The sequence below is a fragment of the Myotis myotis genome, unplaced genomic scaffold (assembly GCF_014108235.1).
Source record: "Myotis myotis isolate mMyoMyo1 unplaced genomic scaffold, mMyoMyo1.p scaffold_m19_p_38, whole genome shotgun sequence".
Taxonomy (NCBI): domain Eukaryota; kingdom Metazoa; phylum Chordata; class Mammalia; order Chiroptera; family Vespertilionidae; genus Myotis; species Myotis myotis.
In genome coordinates, this window is record NW_023416344.1 from 899074 (window position 1) to 925620 (window position 26547).

Consider the following 26547-nt stretch of genomic DNA (forward strand, 5'->3'; position numbering starts at 1 on the left):
TTTTCCTCTGCATCATTTCCAGTCAGTTTGCATCGATTGGTTCACCCTCGTTATGGGTTGTATGTATATTTGCTTCTTTGAATGCCTGGTAATTTTTATTGAATGTCAGACATTGCTATTTTACCCTGTTGGATAGTTTTGTGTTCCTGTTATTCCTGAGCTTGGTGCTGGGATGTGGCTAAGTTACATGGGAGTGGTTTGACCCTTCTAGGCCTGCTTTTAGCTTTGTTAGCTGAGACTATGGTGTTTAGTGTGGGACTCATTTTATTCTTTACTGAGGCAAATCTTTTTTTTTTGTAAAGCTAGAATTTATTTCTATTTAAAAAATGCTCAAGAGACTTTAAAAAGGCCCAAGGGTGTCCAGGTTTAAGGCCATCCTGAGTTTCAGTTCCTTCCTTACTGAGGCAACAATTTGATCCATGTTAATAAAACACCCCAATAATTCGGGTTGAATCATGGTGATTTCCTCTGACTCCCAGTATCTTTCATAAATGGCCATCAGCTTATGAACGATGAAACATGTAATACCAGAAATAATCACGAAACGTCTTCAGGTTCTACTTGAATATCCTTTCTGCATTATTCTTCGCAACCAGGCCCAGTGATTATCAGTTTGAGTGGCAGAGATCATGAGTGGTACCTGAGAGACTGGTATTAAGTGCAGCCCTTTTAGAACAGAAACCAGCAGACACCCTTCAAGACGAAACACCCCAGGCAAATCCTTTTTATTTTATTATAATTTAATTTTTAAAAGAATAGTTTATTGATTTTTAGAGAGAGAGGAAGGGAGAGAGAAAAAGAGAAACATCAATGTGAGAAACATCCATTAGCTGCCTCCTGCACGCCCCCTACTGGAGATCGAGCCCACAACCCAGCATGTGCCCTGACCCGGAATCAAACCAGCAACCTTTCGGTGCACAGGATGATGCCAAACCAACTGAGCACACTGGCCAGGGAGAGGCACATTTCTTGTGTGTGCTCTTCCTGCTGCCCTGGGAGTTCTGGTGCCCCCTCTGGCTGCCAGGAGCTCACGGGATTTTTTCTGCGCACCTGTTTGGGTGGCTCTCCTGGCCTGGGATTTTCTTCTCAAACATGGTGGTGTATTCGTTTTCTAAGGCCGCTGTAACAAGTAACCACAAACATCACTGCCTAAACAGCAGACACTTATTATCTTTTCTTTTTTTACAAAATTTTTAAATTGATTTCAGAGGGAAAGGGAGAGGGAGAGAGAATCATTGATTGCTGCCTCATGTATCCCCCACACTGGGGATCCAGTCTGCAACCTGGGCATGTGTCCTGACTGGGAATCCAACCGTGAGCTCCTATTCATAGGTTGATGCCCAACCACTGAGCCATACTGGCTGGGTAGACACTATCTTAAAGCCCTTGAGGTCAGTAGCCTGCCAGGGATCTCACCGGACTAAGTTCCTTCCTGGGGGCTCCGGGGAGGATCCTTTTCCTACTGTTTTGGGTTGTTGGTAGAATTTTGTTCTTTGTGTGTGTAGGACCGAAGTCCCTGTTTGCTTGCTGGCTATAAGCTGAGGGATGTTTCCAGCTCCTGGAGCCACCCACGTGCCTTGGCTTGGAGCCTCCTCCCTCCATCCCCAAAGCCAGGCGTGGAAGGTTGAGTTCTGGCAGGGCTTTGACTGCCTCCTCCTCTGGCCTCTCCTTCCCCCGCTGAAATAGGCTGTCTGCTTTTAAGGACTCACCCACATAGTCCAGGGGAACCCCACCCCAGTCTGTACCCTTAATTCCATCTGCTAGATCCCTTTTGCCTCCAAACCTACCATAGTCACAGGTTCTGGAGAGGACGGACTGGGCATCTTGGGAACGTGATTCTGCTGCCCCGCACTGCCCAATATAACAACCGAGTGACCAGGGACCCTGTGCAGGTCTCTGGAATTCTCTCTGGTCCTAAAGCTGCAAAGTCCAGCAGGCCTAGGCCTCTGGAGACTGCCCCAGGCCACCTCCTCAGCCCCAGGGGTATGGCAGCTCGGCCTGAGAGGGCCCTCCCGGCAGTGAGCTGGGGTGACCTCCGGTCCCTTGCCCTTCACTCCTGATGTCCACCACCATTTGTTTTGTCCAGTTTTCCAGTTGTTTGGCTGGGAGGAACTGGGTCCATTACTCCCATGGGGCTGGGAGCTGACGTCTCTTATGCTGACTTATTTTCGTTTGCTCCTGTTTGGGTTGGCTGAGCATGGCCCTTCGCACTCCTATCAGAGGCCTTCCCAGCTGGGTGAGTTGGAGCTGGTTTAGCCCTTGTTTTGTCGAAAGCACTGGAGACAGGCAGCTGTGGCTTTTCACGGGGCAAAGCCTCTGCCCAGGCACGGGCTGCCCACCTCCTGGACTAGACCAGGTCTGGGAACGCAGGATTGGGTTCCCTCTGAGGGGTGCCGCCTTTTGAAGTGGGTTCTGTGGGCCCTTTCAGGAGCCTCACGACCACCTGACAGCCACGGTGCTTTTCCGCCCTCAGCCTGTGGGGTTTGAGGTTTTGCCTTTTCCTTGCTCTGCCCAAACGGAATACATATTTTTATTTCTTGTTTTCCTTGTGATGTTCAACTGCTTTCCAGAAAGAAAGCAGAAATGCCCTGTGGATCCATCCTCTTCAAACCAGTCTTCTCCATTTTCTTCCTGTCCGCCTGGGATCCCTGGAAGTTTCTGGTCTGCCAATTTCATCTTTCTTGTTTTCTAGTGCTCTTGTGAGTTTACTCTCTTAAAACACACCCCTCTCCTGTCACTACCCTGAGTCGTGGTGACGGGTGAATGTGTAGGATCCATCTGCCACCTTGAACTGGATTCTCCCATATTTGATTCCCCCCCCACCCCCCACCCCCACCCCCCACCCCCCCCACCCCGCCTCACGCTGCCTCTTCCCGCCTGTGCACAGGCACACAGTGGCGGCACCGCAGTCCTGGTGAAGGGAACAAAGGGCAGTGGGCTCACCAGCGAGCGGAGGACATGTGTGTTCGGAAGCAGGTGGCTGCTGCACCAAGGGCCTGGGCCCGCTGACCTGACAGCTCCTGGGAGAGTATGACGGAGGCCTGAGGGTGGCGAGGCGGTGGCGGTCGGAGGCCCTGCATGGTTAATGGAGGTGGTGGTTTGGTGCTTGGAGGCACCTGATGTTTGAAAGTTGCCCCTCTCAACTCCGCGGGCTGTGGTTTCAGGTGCTGCTTGTCCAGCCCTCTCAGCCCCCAGGGGCTCGTTTAATCTCCGCCTGGGGGACCCTGGCTCAGCGGCTCAGGGCCCTGTTCTTGGCCCTCAGGTTTCCCTGCCACACACAACCCCCAGGACCCCAGGCCTTAGTACGTCCTGACCTTCAGAGTGAAGGCAGGTGCTGTGGGAGAAGGCAGTGACCTCGCCTGCCCAGGGATGGGCCTTGGGGGCCGACAGCTGCTGCAGGACCTCGGGTGCGGGACAGGAGAGCTGGGACCAGCGGGACCTGCGGAGGGGAGGGCGGTCTTCCTCCCCGCGAGCAGCCCAAGCGCAGCAGAGACCGCCCCCCAGAACCCCGCATTTAAGTTGTGCTCTTTTCGCAGACATAGTGACTGCCCGCGATGCGATGCGATCCAGGAGGCTGTGAATTCAGTTTTGTGCCCTGGTTACGCCAGGTTTGAGAAGGCGCTGTCCATGTTCGCACCGGGCGAGAGGAAGCCGAGACCTCCGAGACCCCCGCGATGAGCGAGCCCTACGTGAAGAGTGAGTGCAGTGGTGGGCGGGCCCTGGAGGCGCCCCACCCGCTCCAGCACCAGGTCTGAGTCCTCCCACCGGCCTGAGCACGCACGTGGGCTTTGTCGCTGCAGAGCTGTCCACCATCCTGCTGGACTCCGTCACCGACAAGGACCCCCTGGTGCAGGAGCAGGTATGCAGCGCCCTGTGTGCCCTTGGGGAGTCGCAGCCAGAGGAGACGCTCAGCGCCTGCGAGGAGCACCTGCGGCAGCACGAAAAGGTGTGGGACCAGGGCACGCCTTGCCGTTCTTGGGGCGGGGCCTGTGGTGTGTGGACAGTGTATTGAGATTGGGCTGTGGGCGGGGCGTGTAGGGTCAGCTTGCTCTGGGGGTGGGGCCTGCACTATGGGGGCGGGGCCTTGAGGTCTGAAGGGAGGGGCTGGGCACATAAGTCACTGGGCAGGAAGCTGAAGTCCAAGCTCTCTCCAGGCTAGGCACTAGGGGGGCAGAGGGGGGGTCTGAGGGTTGGTACCGTCCCGAGACTGGGTGTTCAGCTGCAGCTCCTGTCGCTGGCGAGCCAAGGCCTAGTGTGGCCATCCCCTTTCACTCACTGGCTGGAGACTGGATGGCTCTCCCTGCCAGGGTCTGTGCTGTCCCAACCAAGGGAGAGAAAGCCATTCATCAGCTACAATGACAGGAGCACGTGGGCAGGGGTGGGAGGTGGGCACACCCTCCAGAGTGGGCTGCGGAGGAGGGCAGGGCCTTCTACAGACTTGGCTGACTTATCAGAGGCAGGACAGGCTCTGGGGCTGCCTGTTGGCTGTACGGTGGTTCCCCTTATCCACAGTGGAGACGTTCCAAGACCCTCAGTGGACGCCTGACTCTGAGATGGTATTGAGCTCTGTACACACTGTTTTTCCTGTACCTACACGCCTTGCGCTTAGTGGGAACACGGCCTCTCTTTGGCATACCTGGCATCAGCATCACTAGTTTTGCGCTCTGTGGCCATTCCTAACTAAGTATAATAAGGGTGACTTGAACCCAAGCACTGCAACACCATAGCATTCGACCTGATAACCAATGGGTACTCAGTGCCCACTCGGCGGGGAGTGAATAGATCCTGGGGGCACGGACAGAGGGAGGACTCGCACCTGGGCAGGGCGGAGTTTCACCACACTGCTCAGAGCGCCACATGGGATGGCAGGATCCGCTGCTCACCATCGGCTCTTCGCTGGGCTGCACAGGTCGCCTGGGCCCTTCTGAAGACCAAGTGCCTCTGTTATGTGCAAGGCATTAAGTAGGTCCTGAGGGCCAGGAAGAATGCTCCGTGTTGGGCCAGAGAGGGGTGATGTTTTGAGCAACCCCCGTGGAGAGCGCTGGAGGCCCTGGCGGGATGCCTGGGCCTTCAGCTCACCTTCCGGGCCCTTCCATGGCTTCTCTCCACAGCTGGCTCATCCTTACCGGACGATGGTCCTGAGGGCCATGGAGACGATCGTGAGCAATCACATCAGTGAGCTGGGCAAGGACGTGACCAGGGCCATCATCCTCCTGGCCTCCAGCGAGATGACCAAGGTGAAGGTATGTGCTGCTGGCCAAGCCCCCTCAGAGGCCAGGCGCTGCCCCTGCCGGATGTGGCCGTGGCTCAGGGGCTTCTTTCTTGCCCAGCATGCTAGCATGTGGGTTTGGGTCTGGCTGCCTCGGGGTTGGCCCCTCGGTTCTGCACACTGACCGCCCTCCTGGGTGGGGAGGGCCACCCTGTCATTTTATTTTATTTTTTAAAATTTATTTTATTGATTTTTTACAGAGAGGAAGGGAGAGGGATAGAAAGTTAGAAACATCGATGAGAGAGGAACATCGATCAGCTGCCTCCTGCACATGCCCTACTGGCGATGTGCCCGCAACCAAGGTACATGCCCTTGACTGGAATCAAACCCAGGACCCTTGAGTCCGCAGGCCGACGCTCTATCCACTGAGCCAAACCGGTCAGGGCACCCTGTCATTTTAGAGGTGGAAACCGAAGCAGAAGAAAATTCCTAAGCTCTCGGGTGAATGGAGAGGCCCAGTGCCCGCATCTCGATGTTTGGGGGACGGAGCCAGGCTCAGCATGGGTCCCTTCTCCCAGAGCTGTGCTCCTTCTGCAGTGGCGCCTGGAGTGGGCAAGCGCTCACTGTGGAGCCTGAAGACAGCGCGACTGAGGACAGGCTGTACATTTTGCCTCTCGGGCAACTGCAGGGTGAGGGCCCGCACCCTTTTCCTGGCTGGGATGACAGGACACATTTTCTCTGGCGTTGCAGGACCTGGTTTCTGACTGGCAGCAGGCTGCCAGCAGCGTCCTCGTGGCGGTGGGCAAGCGCTTTGTTGGCATGGTGATGGAGGAGATGCTGGGCAAGTTCCAGCCCGGGGTCCTGCCTCACTGCTTCGTGGTGCAGACGTTAGCCAACCTCTCAGTCTTCAATGGTAGGTGTCGACTTGGCCTCCACCCCTTCACCCACGTTCTCGAGCGACCCGTGAGTTCCTCTGAGCCCTGTTGGCACCTCGGTTCCTCCTGTCTCAGCAGCCTTGCCACCTGCCCTGGGCTGAGCAGAAAGAGCTCAAGGCCCTACAGCGTGTGGTGGGCACAGGGTGTGGGAGAGACAGGCAGGGGTGGTGCAGGGCTGCTGTGACACCCATCTGTTGCAGTGTTCGGCATGGTGCCCTTCCTGACGTCTGTTCTGAGCACCATGCTGCCCATGCTGGGCATGGCCAAGCACGATTCCATGAGGGTGGTGTTCTGCTGTGGTAAGTCGGGGCCTCCAGGGCAGCTGTGTCTTTAAAGGGTGGGTGCTGGGTGCTGCCTGACCTTTCCTTGACCTTTTGTCTTCAGGACCCCTTTGTGGGGGCCATGGGTCCTTCAGGCTTCAGGAGGAGGGCGGGACAGTGAGAGGAAGGGTGACTGGTCTCCCTGTGTCTGTGTTCTCGTCTTATGAGGACACAGCCCTGTTGTATGAGGGTCCACCCCACCGTGACCACGTTTGAACTCATTATATCTGCCAAGACCCTATTTCCAAAAAAGGCCCTGTCCTAGGGGCTTGGACATGAACGTGGGGGAACAGTGCTTGCCCAGTGTAGTCCAGGAATCCCAGCCTGGACGGTGCTCTGGGGTGGTCATCGGTTTGGAAGGGGCAGCACGCACACTAGGTGTGAAGCCCATGTCCGCTCGCCACTCACCACCCGGTTGCCGCAGCCCTGCAGCGCTTCAGCGAGAGCACCCTTGAGTACTTGGCCAACCTGGACCAAGCCCCAGACCCCACAGTCAGGAAGGACACCTTTGCCTCCGACATCAGCAGTGCCTATGACACCCTCTTTCACCACTGGCTGCAGAGCCGCGAAGCCAAAGTATGCCTCACCTTGCTGGCCACCCCCTCCCCCCCAAGCCTGCCCACCCAGGCCCCTCCCACTGCCTGGGCTCCTCTGCTCTTCTGCGGGGAGGGATGGAGCTATCTGTGTACACCTGTCCCCATCCAGTGCCCTTCAGTCAGGAGGTGCGGATCTCATCAGGGAGGAGACGTGCCCTGTGCAGTCTCACCTGCAGGTCCCCTCAGAGTGCACTGATTTCTGAGCCCCAGTTGCCATGGACACCACCTCCCGTCCTCACCCCATGATGCCTTGCGGGAGGGCGAGGACTGGTGACAGTATGTGGCCTAGCCCCATTAGGACCCTGTCATGTGGTTTCCTCCCATCAGCCCTGGGTTCTTGGTGAATGAGCTCTTGGCCACTCTGTCCCTGGTGGGCTGTGAGCGTTGCCGCATGGTTTGTCCTGCTTCCCCGTCAGCTCCGGCTCGCTGTGGTGGAGGCCCTGGGGCCCATGAGCCACTTGCTGCCCAGTGAGAAGCTGGAGGAGCAGCTCCCCAAGCTCCTGCCCGGAGTCCTTGCCCTCTACAAGAAGCACGCCGAGACCTCCCACGTGTCCAAGGTGAGAGCTCAGCTAGGGTCTGGTAAAGAACATCCCCTCCGATGGGAGCAGGAGTGCCCTGAGCCGCTCAGGTTCAGTGGTAGTGGGGACCAGCCACATTTCTCCCCTCCTGCACTGGACAGAAGCCGGGAACCTGTACTACTGGCCTCTCCCCATGTCCCCTTTCCTGATCCCTCCCCTCCCTCTGACTTGTAGAGGTGGGGCAGGGCTGGGGGCTTCAGGCAGGACTGACGGCCCCTCTGCCCAGCAGAGCCTGGGCCAGATCCTCGAGGCGGCAGTGAGCGTGGGCAGCCGCACGCTGGAGGTCCAGTTGGATTCGCTCCTGGCCGCTCTGCACGCTCAGGTAGGCAGCAGGAGTGGTGCTCGGGGTGTGCCTGTGGAGGGCACACTGGCACGGGGTGAGTTGCAGGGAGCACTCTGGGGGGCCCTGGGAGGGCCTGGTCCAGGGAGAGGTGTGGGGGTCGTGGGAACTTGGCAGGGGCTCCTGTGTCACATGGACATGGATTAGGGGAAATAGTCTCTGACCTCAGTCGATGCCGAGAAAGGTCAGCTCTCAGTTACCCTTAGGACTCTCAGCTGCTGGGATCCGAGCGGACTTCCTTTAACCTGATAAAGTTTGTTTACCCACACCCTCCGCGTGCGTCCTACTGCGTGGGAGACAGGCACATTCCCATCAGTGCCAAGGGAATAAAGACCCCACTCATCCCAGTTCTAGGAGGAGGGAGACAAATGGGACGTGTGGCTCGGTGAGAGGATGGACTGTCCTTATCATTGCTCCCTAGTCCTGGTCCCCGCTTTGTGTTTCCCCTTGGTACTGACCTTTTACTTTTATTTTTATTGTATTTTTTAAAAATATTTTTTGTTGATTTCAGAGTAAGGGAGAGGGAGATAGAAACATCGATGATGATGAGAGAGAATCATTGATCGGCTGCCCCCTACTTGCCCCCCACTGGGGATTGAGTCTGCAACCTGGGCCTGTGCCCTGACTGGGAATCGGACCGTGATCTCCTGGTTCATGCTCAACTACTGACCCACACCAGCCCAGCTCTTCTATACTTTTTAAATCACATCTTTAAAAGTTTTTGGCCTCCAGTCAGGTAACTTACAAAGTGTGTGTTCATCGCTGTTTATGGTATTGGTAAGGCTTCTGGTCGCAATGGGCTATTAGTAAGTTTTTGGGTAGTTGAAGTTATGTGTAGATTTTTGATTGCTTGGGGGTCAGCGCCTCTGACGCCGCGAGTTCAGGGGTCAACTCTATCAGTGACTGCTCGCTGGCCCTCCCGCCAGAGGGACCCCTGTGTGAGGCTGTGTTCTGTCTGTTGCTCACAGCTGTGTCCACCCCTAGAGCAGCTCCTGTCACCTGTGAGCACTCAGTGGTTCTGGTGTGGATGGCTGTTATCCAGAAACCATTCGCGTGGGCACTGAGTCAGTGCACCCCCTTAGAACTAACCAGACACATCAACAGCATTCCACAGATCACTGCTCTGTGGAAAGGACAAAAGAAAAAAAGAAGTCCTTTATTTTGGGGCTGTTTATGATACTTGTTTGCAACATAATTTTCACATCATCCTTAATCTGTCTTCTGTTTTACACTCAGGTTTCCTTATACTCAGCCCCTTGATCCCACACTTGCTTGTCAGATTCTCCCGTTTCCTTGTACTTGTATTGTTGAATCTGCCGGAATTTCTTTTAGGGAAAAGCGAGTGAGAATCCAGGTTTGCCTTTCTTCCACGTGACCACCAATTTACATTAGTTACTACTGTAACTGGTGACTGTAAAACGTAGCACCTTAAACAGAAACTATGTATCTCACAGTCACTGGCCAGACACCCCAGAGCAGCTGCCAGAGGCTCTGATGGGGTCCTAGGTGGTTGCCCTCCCTGCTGGGCTGCAGACTCTGCTCCCACGGCTCCCTCCCGTGGCTGCAGGCAGAGGCGTGGTTCCTGGCCGCAGGACTGCTTAGGACTGATTGAGAGTCCTCAGGACCTGGCTCTCCTCTTCCAGAGTGAGAGCTTCACAGCAGAGCAGGCAGGAGGAGTGCCTTTTGTGACCAGGTCAGGGCTCTACAATGGGGACCTCTAGTGCAGCTCCTGTTTCTCCAGCTCTGAGAACTGGCTGAGCACAAATGGGCAGGGCCTATGGGCCAGGGCTTCCCTGAACTGACAATCACCTCTCTGGCTCACAAGCTGGGCTCTACTGAAGCCGGCAAACTCCTTCCCCTCGAGACAGCCCAGCTGCATGCTCGGAAATCCCATCAGCCTCCCTGTCCCGCCACCCCACCCCACCCCACCCCACCCCACCCCACCCCACCCCACCCCGCAGGTGCGGCCAGCCCATGACCTGCGCCTGGCTATGGCTGATTTGGGTAGACGCCCGGGGCCCTCAGCAGTGTGTGAGCTGGGTGCTTTGTCAGGAGCACGTGGCCTGCCCTTCCGGCCCCCCCCCCCCCCCCCCCCCCCCCCCCCCGCGCCAGTGCCATCATTACCCCTGTCCCTGGCCGCAGATCTGTGTGCCTGTGGAGACTTCCAGTCCCCTGGTGACGAGCAACCAGAAGGAGGTGCTGCGCTGCTTCACAGTGCTGGGTGAGTGGCTGCCTGGTCTGGGGCTGGGCCTGGGCCTGGTGGCAGCCTCGGCGTGGGTCCACCTCTGCCTGGGCCTGGGTGGGGCTGCCAGGGCCTCAGTCCCAAGTGTGCCCCCTGCTGGCAGGTTTGGAGGTATAGGCAGCAAGGAGCAGGGGCAAATCCTTACTGTCTGTGCGTTCCCCTGCAGCATGCTGCTCGCCCGAACGCCTGCTGGCCTTCCTGCTGCCCAAGCTGGACACCAGCAATGAGAGGACCCGCGTGGGCACCCTGCAGGTTCTGAGGCACATCATCAACTCAGCCGGTGAGTACACAGGGCAGGGCCGAGAAGCTGGTGAGGGGCGTCTCGCTTTGAATTCTTTAGAAATGTTCCCAACTTCCGATTTTGCAAAATTGCAAACATTTTGAAAAGTTTGCCTCTGACACCGGCTGCAGATGCTGGATGCTGCATCCTGACCCCGGGCCTGAATGGATGGCCTTTAGTCACACGAGGAGACAGACCACGTCTGCAGCAGCTGCCTGGAGGACCATGGCTGGTTCCTCCAGGTCCTTGGAGTGGTGCTCACTCCTTCCCTTTCTTCTGGCCTCACTCATTGTTACTGAAGAATCTGATGGTCGCACGCTGGTCAGCTGCCTCTTGGATGGGCCTTCGGGGAAGTGGGGCCAGCTGTCCTGTAGAATATCCCTAGGTCTGCTTGTGTCTGATGGTTTCCTCACAGTAGGATGGAAGGTTCCAGGTTTCCTGCTTTGATGGCTGATTTGCCCAGCATGGAGCTGGAGCCTATTTCGCACCGAGTTGTGTTCTCAGTGCTGCTTGAACTGCCCTGCTACCGCCTGCGTGCAGAGGCCACGTGAGGCCTGCAGTCCATGGGCTGGGAGGGCTTTTTAACGTGAACAGGCTGCAGAGGCGAGCAGAGGTGATGGAGACCTCATGTGGCCCTGTGTCGGCAGGGTCTTCTCTTTGGCCTGCTAAGGAGCAAGGGTGCTGACCCCGTCCCGTGAGGGTCAGGGTCAGGCCGGGGTGCTAACAGCACCGTGGATGTGAGGCAGCTTGGGGAGGGGCAGGGACAGGGACAGTGGCAGCCCAGACAGACCCATCCTGCAGCACACTGGCTCCTGAATAAGGAACTCCCACTGCATTGTTTCAGAATTCTTGTTTGGGACTTTCTATGGTTTGTGTCATCTTTGCCCATCTTCTATATTTTTAAAACATATTTTTAAATTGATTTCAGAGGAGAAGGGAGAGGGAAAGAGAGACTGAAACATCAATGATGAGAGAGAATCGTTGGGCCTTTATACTTGGTCAGTTTTGTTGGTTATAAAATTTTTGGCTCACACTTCCTTGACTGTCCTGTTGCCCTAAACTGCCAACCTTTCTAGCTTTTTAATGGGAAAAAATGTTATTTGTCTCCTGGAGAGAAGTGGTGGGCTTTGCTTGTACACTCCCCTCGCCTCCACGTGGAGGGCCATGCTGAGGCTGGACCCCGGCCACAGGGCCTTGGGACTCTTGGTGGTGAACAGGCCAGCTGGCCTTGGTCTCAATGGGGAGGCTGAGCCACCTGTTCATTTCTTGCAGCTGCTCAAATGGAAGTTAAGAAGCCCTTCATCCTCTCCTCTATGAGGCTTCCCCTTCTGGACCCCAATAGCAAGGTAAGGGGCGCGGCCAGCTAAGCGCGGCCTGGGTGCGGCCCTCAGCCGGCCCTCAGCATCAGTGTGTGCAGGTGTTGTGTGTCTGGGCGTCCCACGCCTTGCTCCTGACACAGTTCCCAGGCATGAAGTTAGGCACTGGTCCCAACACCACCCTCAGGTTGGAGAATTCTCTAGAAGGACCCCAGAACCCACGAGAGCTGCCATCCTCAGTCATGGCTCATTACAGTGAAAAGACAGAGCAGCCTCAGCTGTGAAGGAAGCACATGGGGCAGGCCCACAAGGCTGGGATGTGAGCCCCGTGGAATTGTGGGCAGGGATGCGACTGCACAGAGGCTGCCACTCTGGGGGCCCCTGGCCTGCATCCAGGGTCTTTATCAGACTCCCATCATGTAGACCTCAGTTGCCAGCCCCTTGAAGGCCGAGCTGGAGCGATGTGGCCCTGGAGGAAGTGACCTGGCCGTGCCCTCAGGTGGAGCCACTGAGGGGCTGGAAGGCAGGTTCAGGACTCCCAGGGGAGTTTTGGTGACTGAGGGACCTCCCTCTGAAGGGTGAGACAGAGCAGGGGAGGAGGTAGGAGGAGCCCAGCCCCGAATGTGAGACACCTTTGAGGAGCTGTGAGAAAGGCACAGGTGCAGGCAGAGAAAGGGGTGAGATCCCTGTGTCCAGACTGGACTGTCCAGGCCTGTCCCTCTGTGCAGGTGAAGCGGGCGGTGGTGCAGGTAATCAGCGCCATGGCCCACCATGGCTACTTGGAGCAGCCTGGGGGCGAGGCGATGCTGGAGTACATCGTGCAGCAGTGTGCACTGCCCCCCGAAGCCCAGGTAAGGGGCCCCACCACCTGCTGGGGCTGGGACCTGTCTGCTGTGCTGGAGAGTGGGCACCAGAAGGTGCGTGGCCCCAGGTGGGGGCAGGCAGAGTGGGCCCAGCAGCTTTTTTTTAAAAAATATATTTTATTGGTTTTTTACAGAGAGGAAGGGAGAGAGATAGAGAGTTAGAAACATCGATGAGAGAGAAACATCGATCAGCTGCCTCCTGCACACCCCCCACTGGGGATGTGCCCGCAACCCAGGTACATGCCCTTGACCGGAATCGAACCTGGGACCCTTCAGTCCACAGGCCGACGCTTTATCCACTGAGCCACACCGGTTTCGGCCCAGCAGCTTTCTTAGAGTCAGTTGGGGCCTCTGCTCCCCAGTGGTCATTCCTCAGACAGGAGAGACGGAACAGGCACGGGGCTCTTTTTAAGGCTTTTCTATTTAAAATGTTACTAAGCAAACCCCACTTTTCTTCTGGAGGGAGAGTAAGCTAGACCCTGGTGAAAGAAACGCACTACGGGGTGGTCACGCCATCCCTGCCGCCAGCCTTGGGGAGCACGGGGCCTGGTCACCCTCCTGCTCTGGGCCTGGTCTCAGGCGCTCACGTGCCCCATGTATCTTCTTTGATTGTCTGGTCACAGCCGCTGCCTGTGTTTGAGTTGGATTGTGTGTTTCCTTGTTCTTGAGTAGTGAGTGTTCTCTACGTATTCTGGGTACAAGTTCTCCGTCAGATTTGGGGTTTGTAAACATGTTCTGACAACTCTGTTGCATGGTGTCTTTATATTCTTAACAGTGGCGCTGAAACAATTGGACAAATATGCAAAATAATGAACCTCAGCCAAAACAAAAATTAATATTCAAACAAAAATTAATATTCAAGCCGAAACCGGTTTGGCTCAGTGGATAGAGCGTCGGCCTGCGGATTGAAAGGTCCCAGGTTCGATTCCGGTCAAGGGCATGTACCTGGGTTGCGGGCACATCCCCGGTGGGAGATGTGCAGGAGGCAGCTGATCGATGTTTCTCTCTCATTGATGTTTCTAACTCTCTATCTCTCTCCCTTCCTCTCTGTAAAAAACCAATAAAAAATATATTTTTAAAAAAATTAATATTCAAAATGGATCCTGGGCCTAAATCTAAAACCTAAAACTTAAAACTTCTGGAAGACGACATAGGAGAAAGCCCTGGGGTTAAGCGAGGATTTACTAACTAGCATGCTCTATAAATTACAAAAACAAAGCAATTAACTGGGCTTCTGAAATATTAAAACTCTGCCTTTTGAAAGACACTAGTATGTTCTTCAGGGTAAGTATGTTCTTGTCTGTGTCCTCATGTTTCTGCTCCTGATGGACTTTGATGTGGTCTCGGTGTCCACTGTCAGGTAGTTTGCAATTCCTGTTTGGGTTCTTTACCAACCCAAAGTTTCTCTTACGATATTTAACATTTTCTAGAGGAACGGCTTTTCAGACTATTGTGGATTTGTAATTTTATTGCGTCATCTGCATTGAGTCTGGCGAGGTAGAGTTCTGCTTTTGAGTCTGTTCAGATACTTGTTTTGGCCTAATGGGTGGTCAGGCCTTCCAAGTTGTTTTGTGTATTTGGTGTATTTTTAGAGTGAGCTTTAAGATTTCCATTCCAGGCCTACATTTCCCTGGTGTGGCGCTTGGCTTTGACATCCCCGTGAGAGGTGTCAACAGTCCCCGCAGTCAGTGCCGCTGCTGAGTGTGGTGCTGGGCGCTGGTGCTTCCAAGCGGGAGTGGCCGGGCAGGCAGAGCCCTGGGAAGCTGGTCCCTCTTGGATGCATGCTTCTCGGAGGCCCCCCACTGTCTGGAGGTTGTAGTCTGTTCCTGGTCGACGTGGGCGTGTTCTCAGGTAGTGACGTCTCCAGGGAGGCCCCCCATTTCTGCCCATGTCAGCAGGGCCAGAGTCGGGGGTGAGGTTACTCCTCAGGCAGTCAGTGGCCCACAGGACATGCGCAGGGTTTCCTTTACTTTGGAGACTAGACCTAAGCCAGTGAGCCTGCTCTCTTGGGCGAGTTTGGTGCAGACTGCATTTCCCGTCCATGGGGACAGGGTCTCCCCTGGGTGGTGGCTGGGCAGGGTCTGATCTCACGGCCCAGAGCCCATGGCCCGCCCCCGCCCCCAGCATCAGAAGCCCAGCGGCGAGGAGGAGCCCCCGGCGGACAGCGTGCGGGACATCAGCGTCAGCACCCTCTACCTGGTCAGCACCACCGTGGACAGGATGAGCGATGTGAGTGTGCGCCCCGCCCTGTGACTGACCACGCCCTTCCGGCCCCTGGGTCCAGGGCCTACTGACTGGCCAAGCCTCCTGAGCTCCGCGGGGCCTGCGGGGGTGGGGTGGTGAGGAGCCTCCCCAAGGCTGTGGCCCCCGAGGCCGCTCTACTGACCATGGCACTGCCCCTAGGTCCTCTGGCCGCACCTGCTCCAGTTCCTCACCCCCGTGCGCTTCACGGGGGCGCTGACCCCGCTCTGCCGGAGCCTCGTGCACTTGGCCCAGAAGAGGCAGGAGGCAGCGGCTGAGGCCCCCCTCATCCAGTATGACGCCAACGGTGCGCAGCCAGTGTGCGCTTTCCCTAGACCCCGCCCCTCCAGGCCCTGCCCCTCGCTAGCCCCGCCCCCACCCACCTCTCCCTGGAAGCACCTCTGAGCCTCCTGTCTCCCTTGCAGTGACCCTGCCATCTCCATACGCCATAGCCACACGGCTTCTGGTGAGCGATGCGGCTCCCTCCGAGGGATCGGGAGAGGAGTGGGCGCTCCCCTCTGTCCCTGGGTCCCCGGTGCTCGCGGCGCCGTCATGGCCGAGCAGAGAACACTGCCTCGCAATGGGGGCCAGACAGGCATCCCACTTGGGTATGGGGAGCTGTGTCTTGGGGGGCTTGTTGCCTCCACCCCAGTACCTCGTGGGTGGCCTTGTGGTCCGGCATAGCCGCGAGCTCCCACCTGCACCTCTGCAGACCGTGTCTTCCAGCCCCTACCTGGGGGGGGGCCGTGGGGCGGCCTCGCTGTGCCTCCTGAACGTCCTGCATCGGGACATCCACCCTTCGCTGGGTCAGCGGTGGGCAACGACCATCGCCCTGCTGCTGGAGCACCTGGAAGGTGAGGCCCCGGAGGTGGGGGCCCTGCACCCCTCTCTGCCTGTCAGGGCAGCTCTGGCCTGTGAGGACCAGGGTTCCCTAATTGAGAAGAAGTAGCCTCCACTGGGGTTCAGAGAGGGTCTAGACCCAAGGGTGCTCCTGCTGGTGTCACTGTCATTCGGGAGCATCTGGGTGTGGGCCCCTCTGGGTTTCCTTTGTGCTCTGGAAGGTGGGGTGGGGCCTGAGTCAGGTGGGGGTGCTGGGCGGGGTCTGAGTCAGGTGGGGTGCTGGGCGGGGCCTGAGTCAGGTGGGGGTGCTGGGCGGGGTCTGAGTCAGGTGGGGGTGCTGGGCGGGGCCTGGGCTGGGTGTTCTGAACACTCCATTCTTGTCTGTGTGACGGTCCTGCCTGGCAGGCTGACTGGTGGTTGTCATTGCAGAACATACTGCGAAGACCCTGTCACAGAAGGAATGGGAGGAAAAGCTGCTGGTGGTGAGAGAAGGGAGAAGGGACTGAGGTGTGGCCAGCCTGGGTGGGGAGAGCTGGCGGCTGTAACCTTCTAGGGTTGTGACACCTGCCCTGACTGAGTGGCCTGCCTGGTGGAGGGACAGATGGGTGTCTGGGGTGAGGACTGTCACAGGTTGCCGTCCTGCTCTGACAGCCAGATTACAGGGGCTTTGAGCTGCCCGGCCACGGCGCCTTCTGTCTTCCATTGCCTGGCCTAGAGCTGTCCGCACCCTAACTCATTGCATGTCTGCCTGGACTCGAGGGTCACCCACCACCGTTCAGAACCATGGCACAGGACCACCCTCCCCAGCCTGTTTGGGAAGCCAAGTTCCCAGCCTCCCTGTTGCTCCTCCCTGCAGTTCCTTCGGGATAGTCTTGCTGTTGTGTCTGACAACACATGGATCTGCCAGCTGAGCCTGGAGATGTGCAAGCAGCTACCCTGCTACAACGGGACGCCCCAGGAGAAGGTGTGTGTGTGGGGGGGAAGCCCCAGGAGAAGGTGTGGGGGGGAGGGAGCCCCAGGAGAAGGTGTGGGGGGGAGGGAGCCCCAGGAGAAGGTGTGGGGGGGGAGGGAGCCCGGAGAAGGTGTGGGGGGGGAGGAAGCCCCAGGAGAAGGTGTGTGTCGGGGGAGGAAGCCCCAGGGGAAGATATGAGAGGGGTCCAAGAGAAAGTGCCCAGGTCAGGGGCACCCTGGGAAAGTGGGGGCAAATAGCCTGCTGGGGTTTTCTGGACATAGTCCTTTGGTCCAAGTTCCTGGGCTTAGATTCTGCATCACTTGGTGCCTGAGCCCACCTCTGGGCCCTTGTAGCTCTGGCAGAGCTGAGAAGAGAAGGCCTATGAGCCACCTCGTAGTGGCTGGTGGCTGGAGACTCCCCGCTCAGGCAGTGGCCAGAACCACGGGTTCCCAACAGCCCCTCCCACATTGGCTGGCAGTGCCGGGCCGCCCTCCACCGGCACCCGCACAGTGCACGCCCTGGTTTGCTGCAGAACTTCCTGTACAAATGTGTGGGGACCACCCTGGGTGCTGCTTCCAGTAAGGACGTGGTGAGGAAACTCCTGCAGGAGCTGCTGGAGACAGCCAGATACCAGGAGGAGGCCGAGCGCGAGGTGCCAGCACCCCACACCCCCACCCCCAAAGCCCTGGGCCCACGGCTGGCTGGCAGTGCTCACTGTTCTCCCTTAGGCACTAGTGAGTGTGGTCTGAGTGCATATGTGTGTGCTGTGCACAGATGCAACCCTATGGTGTGTGCAGTGTGCATGCATAATGCATGCTCCTCCTGTCCTCACCCCCAAGCCCCTGTCTATCCCTTCCCAGTGTGAGTGCCCCATGCACCTCCCCAGGGCCTGGCCTGTTGCTTTGGGATCTGTGCCATCTCCCACCTGGACGACACCCTGGCCCAGCTGGAGGACTTTGTGAGGTCGGATGTGTTCAGAAAATCCATTGGCATCTTCAACATTTTTAAGGTGCAGCAGTCGGTCCGGGGAGGAGGCCTGGTGGGACTGGCCTGGGTTCTAGCGTCTGGGGTGGTGGGGCGGCTTGGCTCTGGGTGCCCTGCAGGCCAGGGTTGGGGTGGGGAGCTGCATCCAGCCTCTGCTTCCTCGTGGGTGGGGCGACTGAGTGTGGGTTTCCCCTCAGCCGGTGACAAGGGGCACCCAGCCCTCCCCCAGTCTGGGTGGCAGGATGAAAGCTGCTGCCTCCCCTGGCTGTCTGTTCACCTCTGCCCCCTGGTGGCCGGTAGAGGCTTCGTTCTTGCCAAAACCCATTACAGGAGGACTGGGTGCCTGCACCCGAGGCCTGTCCCAGTCACAGACTCTCAGGGTTGGGCTGCTTGCACGGGGCCGGCCCACACTTGAGTGCGTGTAGGTGTGGACAGGCCCCAAGGACAGAAGAGACCCTGGCTCTGCTTCCTCCTGCTTGACCCTCCCACCTTGTTCCCTGCTCAGACCTTTGATCTCTGTCCCTTGGTGCCCAAAGAACCTAGATCTGGCTTGTCCTGCTGTTCCCAATGGAGGGGCTCTCCCTAGGGCTGGTGTGGTCGGTTAAGCCTTTGATGTTGCTGGCAGCCCTGCCGTCTTCCAGAGGGACTGGGGCTTGCATGGGAGGCCTCCTGTGTGGGGTGTGGGATGCGGGACGGGACAGAGGGGCTGACTGTGTGATTGAGGCCTGCTGCCCCCCACCCCCAGGACCGGAGCGATAACGACGTGGACAGAGTGAAGGGCACGCTGATCCTGTGCTACGGGCACGTGGCGGCGCAGGCCCCCCGCGAGCTGGTGCTGGCCCGGGCCGAGTCCGACATCCTGCGGAATATGTTTCAGTGCTTCAGCACCAAGGTGGGCACAGGGCGGCGTCCAGGGCGGGCACTGACGCCACCACCTGGCATCGCACATTTTAATGCCTCTCACTTTTTGTTGTTCAGGTTCTGGGAATAAAGGTAGAGACCAAGGTACAGTGTGTAGGAGATGAGCGTGGACTGTGCTTTTCTCTCTCTGCTGGGCTGGGCTGGGCTTCACGGGAGGAGCTAGGGGGCGCCCTCATGTACCTTGGAGCAGCCCCTCCCCGCTCTGGCCCGGCCCTGGATGGCAGTGGGAAGAGAGGGCCTCTGCCCCTTGAGTAGTGGTGGCAGGTTGGCAGGCAGGGCAGGGAGCTGTGGACCTAAGTCCCTCTCCTGGCTCTGCTCCCCGATGTTCACGGGGCCGGCCTCACAGCTGCTCTGGGAAAGGGCTAAGCTCTGAGCCAGCGACAGTGGCCTCTGGCCTCACTAACATGTTTCCCGCTGGGACCACTGGCACTAACCCGGAAGCCCCTCTGTGACCACCGGGCCCTCGCCTCGAGGACAGACGCTCTGTTCTCCTGGGGCTGCTGGGGGAGGGGCTGTCCTAAGAGCCGTCCCCCTCAGCCCATTAGAGTAGGGGGCTCCACCCATGCCCCCCGGACAGCTGTCCTCACTACCTTCCCCAAACCCTCAGAGGCCAGTTAGTGGGACAGGCAGGGGCATCCCCATCTGGTGGGCTCTTCTTGGGTGTGCTTCCTTCTCCCACCTCGGGGGCCCTTCCAGCCACAGGATGCAGGGGACACGGGACAGAGCTCACCATCTGCCTGTAGGGTCTTCCCACGGCCATGACCAGGGGCCTCAGGGCCTGGGCCAGGCAGAGAGCTGAGTGCCTCAAGGTGCCTTCACAGGCGCCCTCTTGTCCTTGTGGCTTTGACAAACCCTTAAGAACAGGGGCGTGTGGTCTGGCCTCTTGCTGTGGGCAGCCTCCTTTATGGGCTCAGCCCTGTGGACCCAGGGGCAGTGGCTGGGGAGCAGGTGTCGGCGACTTCCTGCAGCCTGCTGTCCCTGCAGGACCCGGGCCTACAGCTGTGCCTTGTCCAGAGCATGTGCATGGTGTGCCAGGCCATCTGTAGCAGTGCGCAGGCCGGCTCCTTCCACTTCACGAGGAAGGCGGAGCTGGTGGCCCAGATGATGGTGAGGCCACACGGGTCTGGGGTGCCTGGGGTGGCTGCAGGGCGCTGACTCGGACGAGGGGAGGCGGGTCTGGGGAGGCTGGGGCATGTGCAGTGAGGGCCCAGCACCTACTTGGCACAGCCTGATGGAAGCTGGATGGGGAGGAGAGCCGGTGCTTTGGCTCAGGGCTGTCACGTGCTGCCCCTCAGGACTTCATCAAGGCAGAGCCCCCAGACTCCTTGCGAACACCCATTCGGAAGAAGGCCATGCTCGCCTGCACCCACCTGGTGTATCCTTTCCTCTGGGCATGGGCTCCTGGGGTGAGGGCACAGGGTCACGTGAGGGTGTGTGTGGCTGGACAGACCCCACCCTTAACTTACCCCTCAGCTCCCTGGAGCCTGAGCTGGAAGAGCAGGTGCAGTCGGACATAATCCACAGTTGTCTGCACAGCATCATGGCTGTGCCGCCCGAGCCTGAGGGGGAGGGTGGCCCCCAGGAGGTATCTCCACGTGCCCCTCACCCCCGCCCATGTCTGTGGGGGGCAGAGAAGAGGCTGCGGTGGGCGGTGTGGTCACTGGTGGGCCGGCGCCCCCTTCCCTCCCTCCAGTTCCTGTACCTGGACACCATGCACACCCTTGAGGATCTGCTGAGGAGCATCCTTCGGCGGAACATGACCCCCCAGGGCCTGCAGCTCATGGTGGAGGTGTGCAGTGAGGGGCACTGTCCGGGGGAGTGGGCACCTGGCAACCATCCTCCATTGTTTCTCAGGGCCCGCCTTGCCCCAGGGCAGCACAGGGGCCATTTGGTGCTTTCTGCAGCTGGGGTTTGTGGGTAGGTGTGCAGGTGGAGTGGGCCCTCACCCAGATGCGGCCTGGAGCCCATTCCCGCATTTCAATCATCTCATGGTGCTGGGACGCAGAGACCCTGCAGGTGCCCCAGATGTGAGCTTCTGATCGTCTGGGGCCATCGAGACGCCGGGATGGCAGGTGGTGGCCATGCCGTCTCCCTCCCTGGGAACTCCCCATCCCTCTGTAGGCCCAGCTCTGGGTCCACCTGGGGGGCCATGTGTGTGATATAGGCCAGCAGGACAGGGTTGAGCTGCAGCTGTGGTGACCCACCCTGATGTGGCCTGCTGGCCCCTGAAGCTTGGAAGGGTGGCCTGGCAGGGCCGCTGACCTGCCCACTGCGCACAGGCCCCTGCCTCCTGGGCTGTCCCTGGGCACCCGTGTGAAACCCCCATCTTCCCCAGCACCTGAGCCCGTGGATCAAGTCCCCGCGGGGCTACGAGCGGGTGCGGGCGCTGGGCCTGAGCGCTTGTCTGCTGCAGTTCTTCCTGGAGCACCTGCACGTCAGTGTGAGTAACAGGCAGTGACCACACAGTTGCCCCCACCACACTCCGCCCCCACCTTCCTGGGCATCCCATTCCTGGGGCCCATGGTTGGGGCCTGCGTCGGCTGCCCTCCTGCTCCCAAGCACTCAGTGGGCTTCCCGGCTGTCATCGAGCCCCCACCCCTGGCTCATCCCACACCGACAGTGTCTGTGCTCTTTCTGAAGACGTGGACGAAGGCCGGTCAGGGCCAGGAGTGTCCTCGGGGCTGGCCACTCGGAGTTCAGTCTGACGGAGCCCACATGTCACCCAGGACTGATGTGTATTATGGTCCCCGAGTGAGGGAACGCGTGCTGGGGAGCGGGGTGTAGAGGAGAAGATGAGGGCTTTGGAGGCGGAAGCAGCAGGTAGGCAAAGACGGAGCTGACCACAGGGGATGTTTAGAAAAGGCAGAGACGGGGACAGCTCCGCGGGTGGTTGGAGCTGGCCTGAGAGCCAGTGTATGCATGTCAGTGTTTGGTGAGACTCGGAGCTCGTGTGTGCGCTCTCCCAGAATTCCAGTGTCCTACGAGGCCGTCGTGCAGGTGGTTTGGGGTTCCTGTGGCAGTTGTGACGGAACCCGAGGACAGTAGTTGCACCAGGAGCGGCTGAGGGTGGGCGCCTCCAGCCCTCCCCAGGGTAGCGGTGGTTGTCAGTGTCACTGTTCTCGGGGCCTAAGTACTGCTGATTGTTGCTATGGAGGGAACTGGAGTTTGCAAGACTCCTCTGTTACTTGTAATGAGCTTTTAGCGAGTTTCCTGTGCTTCTCAGATTGTCATCCCAGGCTGCATATCCCCTTTCAAACGCTGGGGCTTTGGCTTTCCCCCCGGTACTTGCACCTTTGTCCCTTCTCCATCCAGCGCGCTGGGGACACGACGAGACGACACCCCCTCCTGGGAAGTTTCACTGCTGAGCCCAAGGCTTGACCTGCTGGGCCACGTTTACTCTTTCTCATGCTCCACACATCCACACATTTTAATGAGGACTTTGATTTTGAAATTGATTGATCTGAGAGAGAAAAGGGGAGAGAGAGAGTGAGCCCTCCACTTGTTGTCCCACTGATTTATGCGTCCCTTGGATGCTGCTTGTATGTGTGCTGACCAGGGGTCACACCTGCAGCCTTGGCATTAGGGACGGCGCTCCAACCCACTGAGCTACCCGGCCAAGGTCTTAATGAGGACTTCTATCAGGAGCACAGACGAGGTTGCCAGATGCCTTTTTCCATCGATCAGGGTGATTGTAGGCTTTTTCTCTTGCTGTTTTACTATTTTTTAAAAATGTGCCCAAGCTCTCATTCTTCATGTGGCCAGATCTGCCAGGTCTCCCAATGGCTCTTGCCTTCCGTGTGTGCATGGCCAGGCTTTCCCCCTCAGGCTCTCGTGCCTGGTCTTCACAGGACCCCGTCCAGCTGTAACAGACATCTGACCTCGCCAGAGCAGCAGCTGGCCCCAGGGTTCTTTGCCCAACACTCCAGCCTCCCTCCTCCCACGAATCCCCAGGCTGGTGGCTCCAGGACCAGAAGGGGGCAGGGGGCAGGAAGGCTGAGGGGTGTGAGTTGGGGGTCGTAACTGGTGTTGAAAGGCCCAGGGCAGGACGCAAGGCTCAGTGTTTGAGGAGAGAAGAAAGCGCCCTGAAAAACGGGACCAGGACCAGCGAGGGTGAAGGGGCCTGCAGTTTCCCTCCCCTGGTGGGATTTGCCCTCTGGGGGAGGGGGTTTACCATGGGGGTTGGTGGACTCATCAGAGCCCTGCCCCCTCTGCTGCCTGTGGGGCTCCATCTTTGTCTCCTGCTTGGCCCTCTTAGGTGCCCCAGTGGACTGTGTATGGTCTGAGCTGGGTCCACAGCTGGGCCTAAGTGGTACAGGCAGCACCTGCCCTCCCCCTACATTCCCAGGGCCCCAGCTCCCCTCTCTGGCTGCCCCCGCCCCAGTGTCCCCACAGCACCTCCCACCCCTCCTCTCCAGGCCCTGGTGCCCTTCCACAACCTGGGCCTCCTCGTCGGCCTCTTCTCCCCACGGTGTGCGGACCTGTGGCCTGCCACCCGCCAGGAGGCCGTGAGCTGTGTCTACTCCCTGCTCTACCTCCAGCTGGGCTACGAGGGTGAGCCTCTGGCTGGGCAGAGGTGCCGGAGGGATGAGGAGCAGTCTGGGCCCCGGGTGGCCAGGGAGGTCCTGCCCAGCTCCACGTGCCTCCTGCCTTCGCAGGCTTCTCCCGTGACTACCGGGACGATGTGGCCGAGCGGCTCCTCACCCTCAAAGACGGCCTTGTGCACCCCGACCCCGCCATCCTCTTCCACGCCTGCCACAGCATCGCTCAGGTACCTGCAGGCACCCATGGAGGGAGGCCGCTCGTGGTCTGGGCTGGGAGGGACTTGCATCGTGGGTGGGGGTGCAGGGCGCTGGGCGGGGTGCAGCACAGGGCAGTGGGCTTGGGGCACAGGGATGGGAGCACCAGGCTCCAGTGGAGAGTTGGGGCTTCTCTGACGGGGCCACAGCCCCTGGCACCCGGCAGGAGCTCCTGACAGCGCAGGGCCAGGAAGAGGGTGTTGAGGCTGGAGGGACCTGAAGGCTGAATGGCGCTGGCCCCGCCCAGAGGCGCTATGTCTGGAAGCCCTTCCTCTGCTCTGCTGACGCACAGCCCTCTTCCTAGATCATCGCGAAGCGCCTCCCGCCGGATCAGCTCATCAACCTCTTGCTCACCTTGTTTGAGAGCCTGGGAGACCCCGACAAGAACTGCTCCCGAGCGGCTACAGTCATGATCAACTGCCTGCTGAAGGAGCGGGGCAGCATGCTGCTGGAGAAGGTGGGGCGGGGCGTGTTCGGGGGGCGGGGAGGAGGTTTATGGGCGTGGCTTGTCTGGGAAGGGGTGTGGCTAGGCATGGACCTTGGATCTGTCTAGACCTGTGGGGCGGGGGCTGGGTAAGTGGGGGCTCCCTGCTCTGCCCCCTTTCCCTGCGGGTCTAATAGGGACAAATTCTCTTTTGTGTGAAGACTGAGGTTAGAATTTGGCAGAAGTCACTGTTCAGAAAGTGAGGTGGGGAACGGAACCAGGAAGCACAATACTGCGCGGGGTGGAGCTGGTGAGGCCTCCGGCTGAGATAGAGGGCCCCCAGCGGGCTCACCCAGAGGCCACTGAGGTTCACACTGGCCCGGGCGACTCCCCACAATGACTGCAGGTTGGAGGCTCCCGGTCTCAGGTGGCCCCTTTCTGGTGGGTGTGCCTTGGCTTTCCATGAGTTCTAGTTGCGTTTCTGCACACGTTTCCTGGCTCCTCCAGCGTCCCAGCAGGCTGGGCCCATCTGTCTCCTGGGTTGTCTGTGCCTTTCTTACTGATTTGCAGCGGTATGTGATACCTGGGGACACGAATTTTCTGTTGGGTATCGCAAATGTCTTCTTCTCAGGGAGGGGTGAGCAGGCAATTTGCTGATGGGGATTAGCAGCAGAAGGGCCCTGTGTGGTATAAGGCTGGAGAGGAACGGACACTCAGGCAGGGGTGGTGGTGGCCTCAGGACCTGGGAGGGGAAGTATGGCAGGAGGTTGGGACGAAGGCACAACTGTGACAGTCGGGGTTTGCTGGGCGAAGGTTTGGATTTTATTTTGCATTTTTTTCCAGGTCAGATGTGAGCGGTAGGAAGGTGTCCTGTGGCTCTGGGCAGGTGGAGGGGGACCAGCCAGCTGGAAGCAGTGGCCATTGGTGGCCCCAGTGCACTCATAGCGTCCCATGTCGTGTCTTTCCTTTCAGCTGTCGACAGACACTTGGGTTGCTTCCAGCTCTTTGCTTCTATTTTAAGAATAAGGCTGTGAACATGGTGTGTAAATATCTTCTTTGCATTCGTTTTCTGTTCTTTTGGGTAGATACCCAGGAGTGGAATTGCAGGTCATATGGTAAACCTGTTTTGAGTTTTTTGAGGAACCACCATCCTGTTTTCCATAGTAGTTGCACCAATTTACATTCCCACCAACAGTGCGTGAGGGTTCCAATTTCTCTACATCCTCGCCAACACTGATTACGGCCCCTTTTGTTTTATAGCCGTCCTGATGAGTGTGAAGTGGCATCTCCTGTGGGCTTTTAGTTAATCCTTACTGAGGATACTTTTTTCCATTGATTTCTAGAGAGCGTGGAAGAGAGAGAGGGAAATGCAGAAAGAGAGAGAGAAACATCAATGTGAGAGAGACACATGGATTTGTTGCCTCCCACATGTGCCCCTACCACGGCTGGGGATTGAACATGCAACCCAGGTACATGCCCTTGCCCGGCAGGAATCAAACTCTAGATCCTGTGGGGTGCGGGCCAATGCTCTAACTGCTGACCCACAGCGGCCAGGGCTCCCCTGTGGTTGCGATTTGCATTTCCCTCACCGTAGGTGATGCTGAGGTCTTTTCATGGGCGTGTTGACCATCTGTATGTCTTCTTTGGAGGAATGTCTATTCAAGTCCTTTTCCTCCTTATAAATCAGGCTGTGTGATTTTGTTGTTGAGTTGTATGAGTTCTTTATATATTCTGGATATTAGCCCCTTACCAAGTGTACGACTTGCAAGTATGTTTCCCCATTCTGTAGGTTGCCTTTTCACTCTGTTGATTGTGTCCTTTGATGCATAGAAGTTTGATGTGTTCCATGTCTATTTTTGCTGTTGGTGTCAAAGAAACCATCGCCAAATCCAGGGTCATAAAGCTTTCCCCGTTTTCTTCTAGGAGTTTTATAACTTTGGGTCTCCCCCCACCACCCTGCCTTCTTGGCAAAGGCAGGCGCCCCACATGCAGAGCCAGCTGCTGGGCTCCTGGGGGAAAGCTGTCGAGCCACCTCCTTCCAGCTCAGGGTCAGACACGAACAGGGTTCCTGACTCCCAGGCTCATCCTTAGCAGATCTGCCTCCTGACACCTCAGCTGCAGTGACGTGGCCTCTAGTGCCTGGTGCCCACGGGGGGGGGATCACATGGGCCGCATTTCCCTTCCTGCATGAGAGAGCTTGGCAGGGGGACCTCTAGGAGACGCCTGGACACTTCCTCTGACATCGGGTCAGAAAATGTGGTTCTAGCAGGTGACATGTGACCCATGATCGCAAAATAGAGCACGTTGTAAAGAACAGAGGGCAAGACGGACCACACAGCAGGCTCCTCACCTCAGTTGTTGGGGAGGCGGGAGAAGGCCTGAACAGGAAGCACAGCTCAGACTCAGCACCTCCCACTGCCACGCTGCCCGAGCTGGGAGCAGAGGCGTCGGGTCCAGGAGACATGGCCATGCCCAGGTTCGGGGAAGGGGCATGGAGAGTGGTCCCCGTTCTGTACTCGAGGTGTCACTATTCACCAGCCCTTTGAGAGGGGACCCCATGCACACACTGCATGGAAGAGCAGGCGAGGCCTGGCCTGGGAGGGTTCACGTCAGCCACACCGCGCCTTCTCGAGCTCCCATGGGGCAGGTGACTTGGCCAGCCCTGCCCAGGACCCAGCGGTGGGTGGAGTGCACCGTCTGCCAGCAGCCC

At 58.2% G+C, this 26547-nt stretch overlaps 1 protein-coding gene across 9 annotated transcripts in view; it reads left to right on the forward strand.

Annotated features, from left to right (window-relative positions):
• MROH1 (maestro heat like repeat family member 1) overlaps positions 1-26547 on the forward strand; it is a 39377-nt gene that overhangs the window by 3061 nt on the left and 9769 nt on the right. For 3 of the 9 annotated variants that reach the window (XR_004966788.1, XM_036303819.1, XM_036303823.1), the window contains exons 2-31: positions 3537-3696; positions 3801-3946; positions 5112-5243; positions 5960-6122; positions 6345-6443; positions 6889-7040; positions 7477-7617; positions 7868-7960; positions 10121-10199; positions 10387-10500; positions 11773-11846; positions 12545-12667; positions 14804-14908; positions 15083-15227; positions 15346-15386; positions 15633-15774; positions 16190-16242; positions 16617-16724; positions 17245-17364; positions 17599-17721; positions 18442-18588; positions 18675-18701; positions 19602-19724; positions 19913-19992; positions 20091-20202; positions 20311-20406; positions 20953-21057; positions 23033-23168; positions 23273-23385; positions 23718-23870. Coding sequence is in view for 8 of the 9 variants with exons in the window: in XM_036303819.1 (XP_036159712.1) it covers positions 3675-3696; positions 3801-3946; positions 5112-5243; positions 5960-6122; positions 6345-6443; positions 6889-7040; positions 7477-7617; positions 7868-7960; positions 10121-10199; positions 10387-10500; positions 11773-11846; positions 12545-12667; positions 14804-14908; positions 15083-15227; positions 15346-15386; positions 15633-15774; positions 16190-16242; positions 16617-16724; positions 17245-17364; positions 17599-17721; positions 18442-18588; positions 18675-18701; positions 19602-19724; positions 19913-19992; positions 20091-20202; positions 20311-20406; positions 20953-21057; positions 23033-23168; positions 23273-23385; positions 23718-23870 (3267 nt within the window). In the remaining variant the exon portion in view is untranslated. Of the gene's footprint in view, positions 1-3536; positions 3697-3800; positions 3947-5111; positions 5244-5959; positions 6123-6344; positions 6444-6888; positions 7041-7476; positions 7618-7867; positions 7961-10120; positions 10200-10386; positions 10501-11772; positions 11847-12544; positions 12668-14803; positions 14909-15082; positions 15228-15345; positions 15387-15632; positions 15775-16189; positions 16243-16616; positions 16725-17244; positions 17365-17598; positions 17722-18441; positions 18589-18674; positions 18702-19601; positions 19725-19912; positions 20024-20090; positions 20407-20952; positions 21058-23032; positions 23169-23272; positions 23386-23717; positions 23871-26547 lie in introns of those variants that run through there. The other 6 variants (XM_036303817.1, XM_036303816.1, XM_036303818.1 and 3 more) reach the window with 4 other exon arrangements.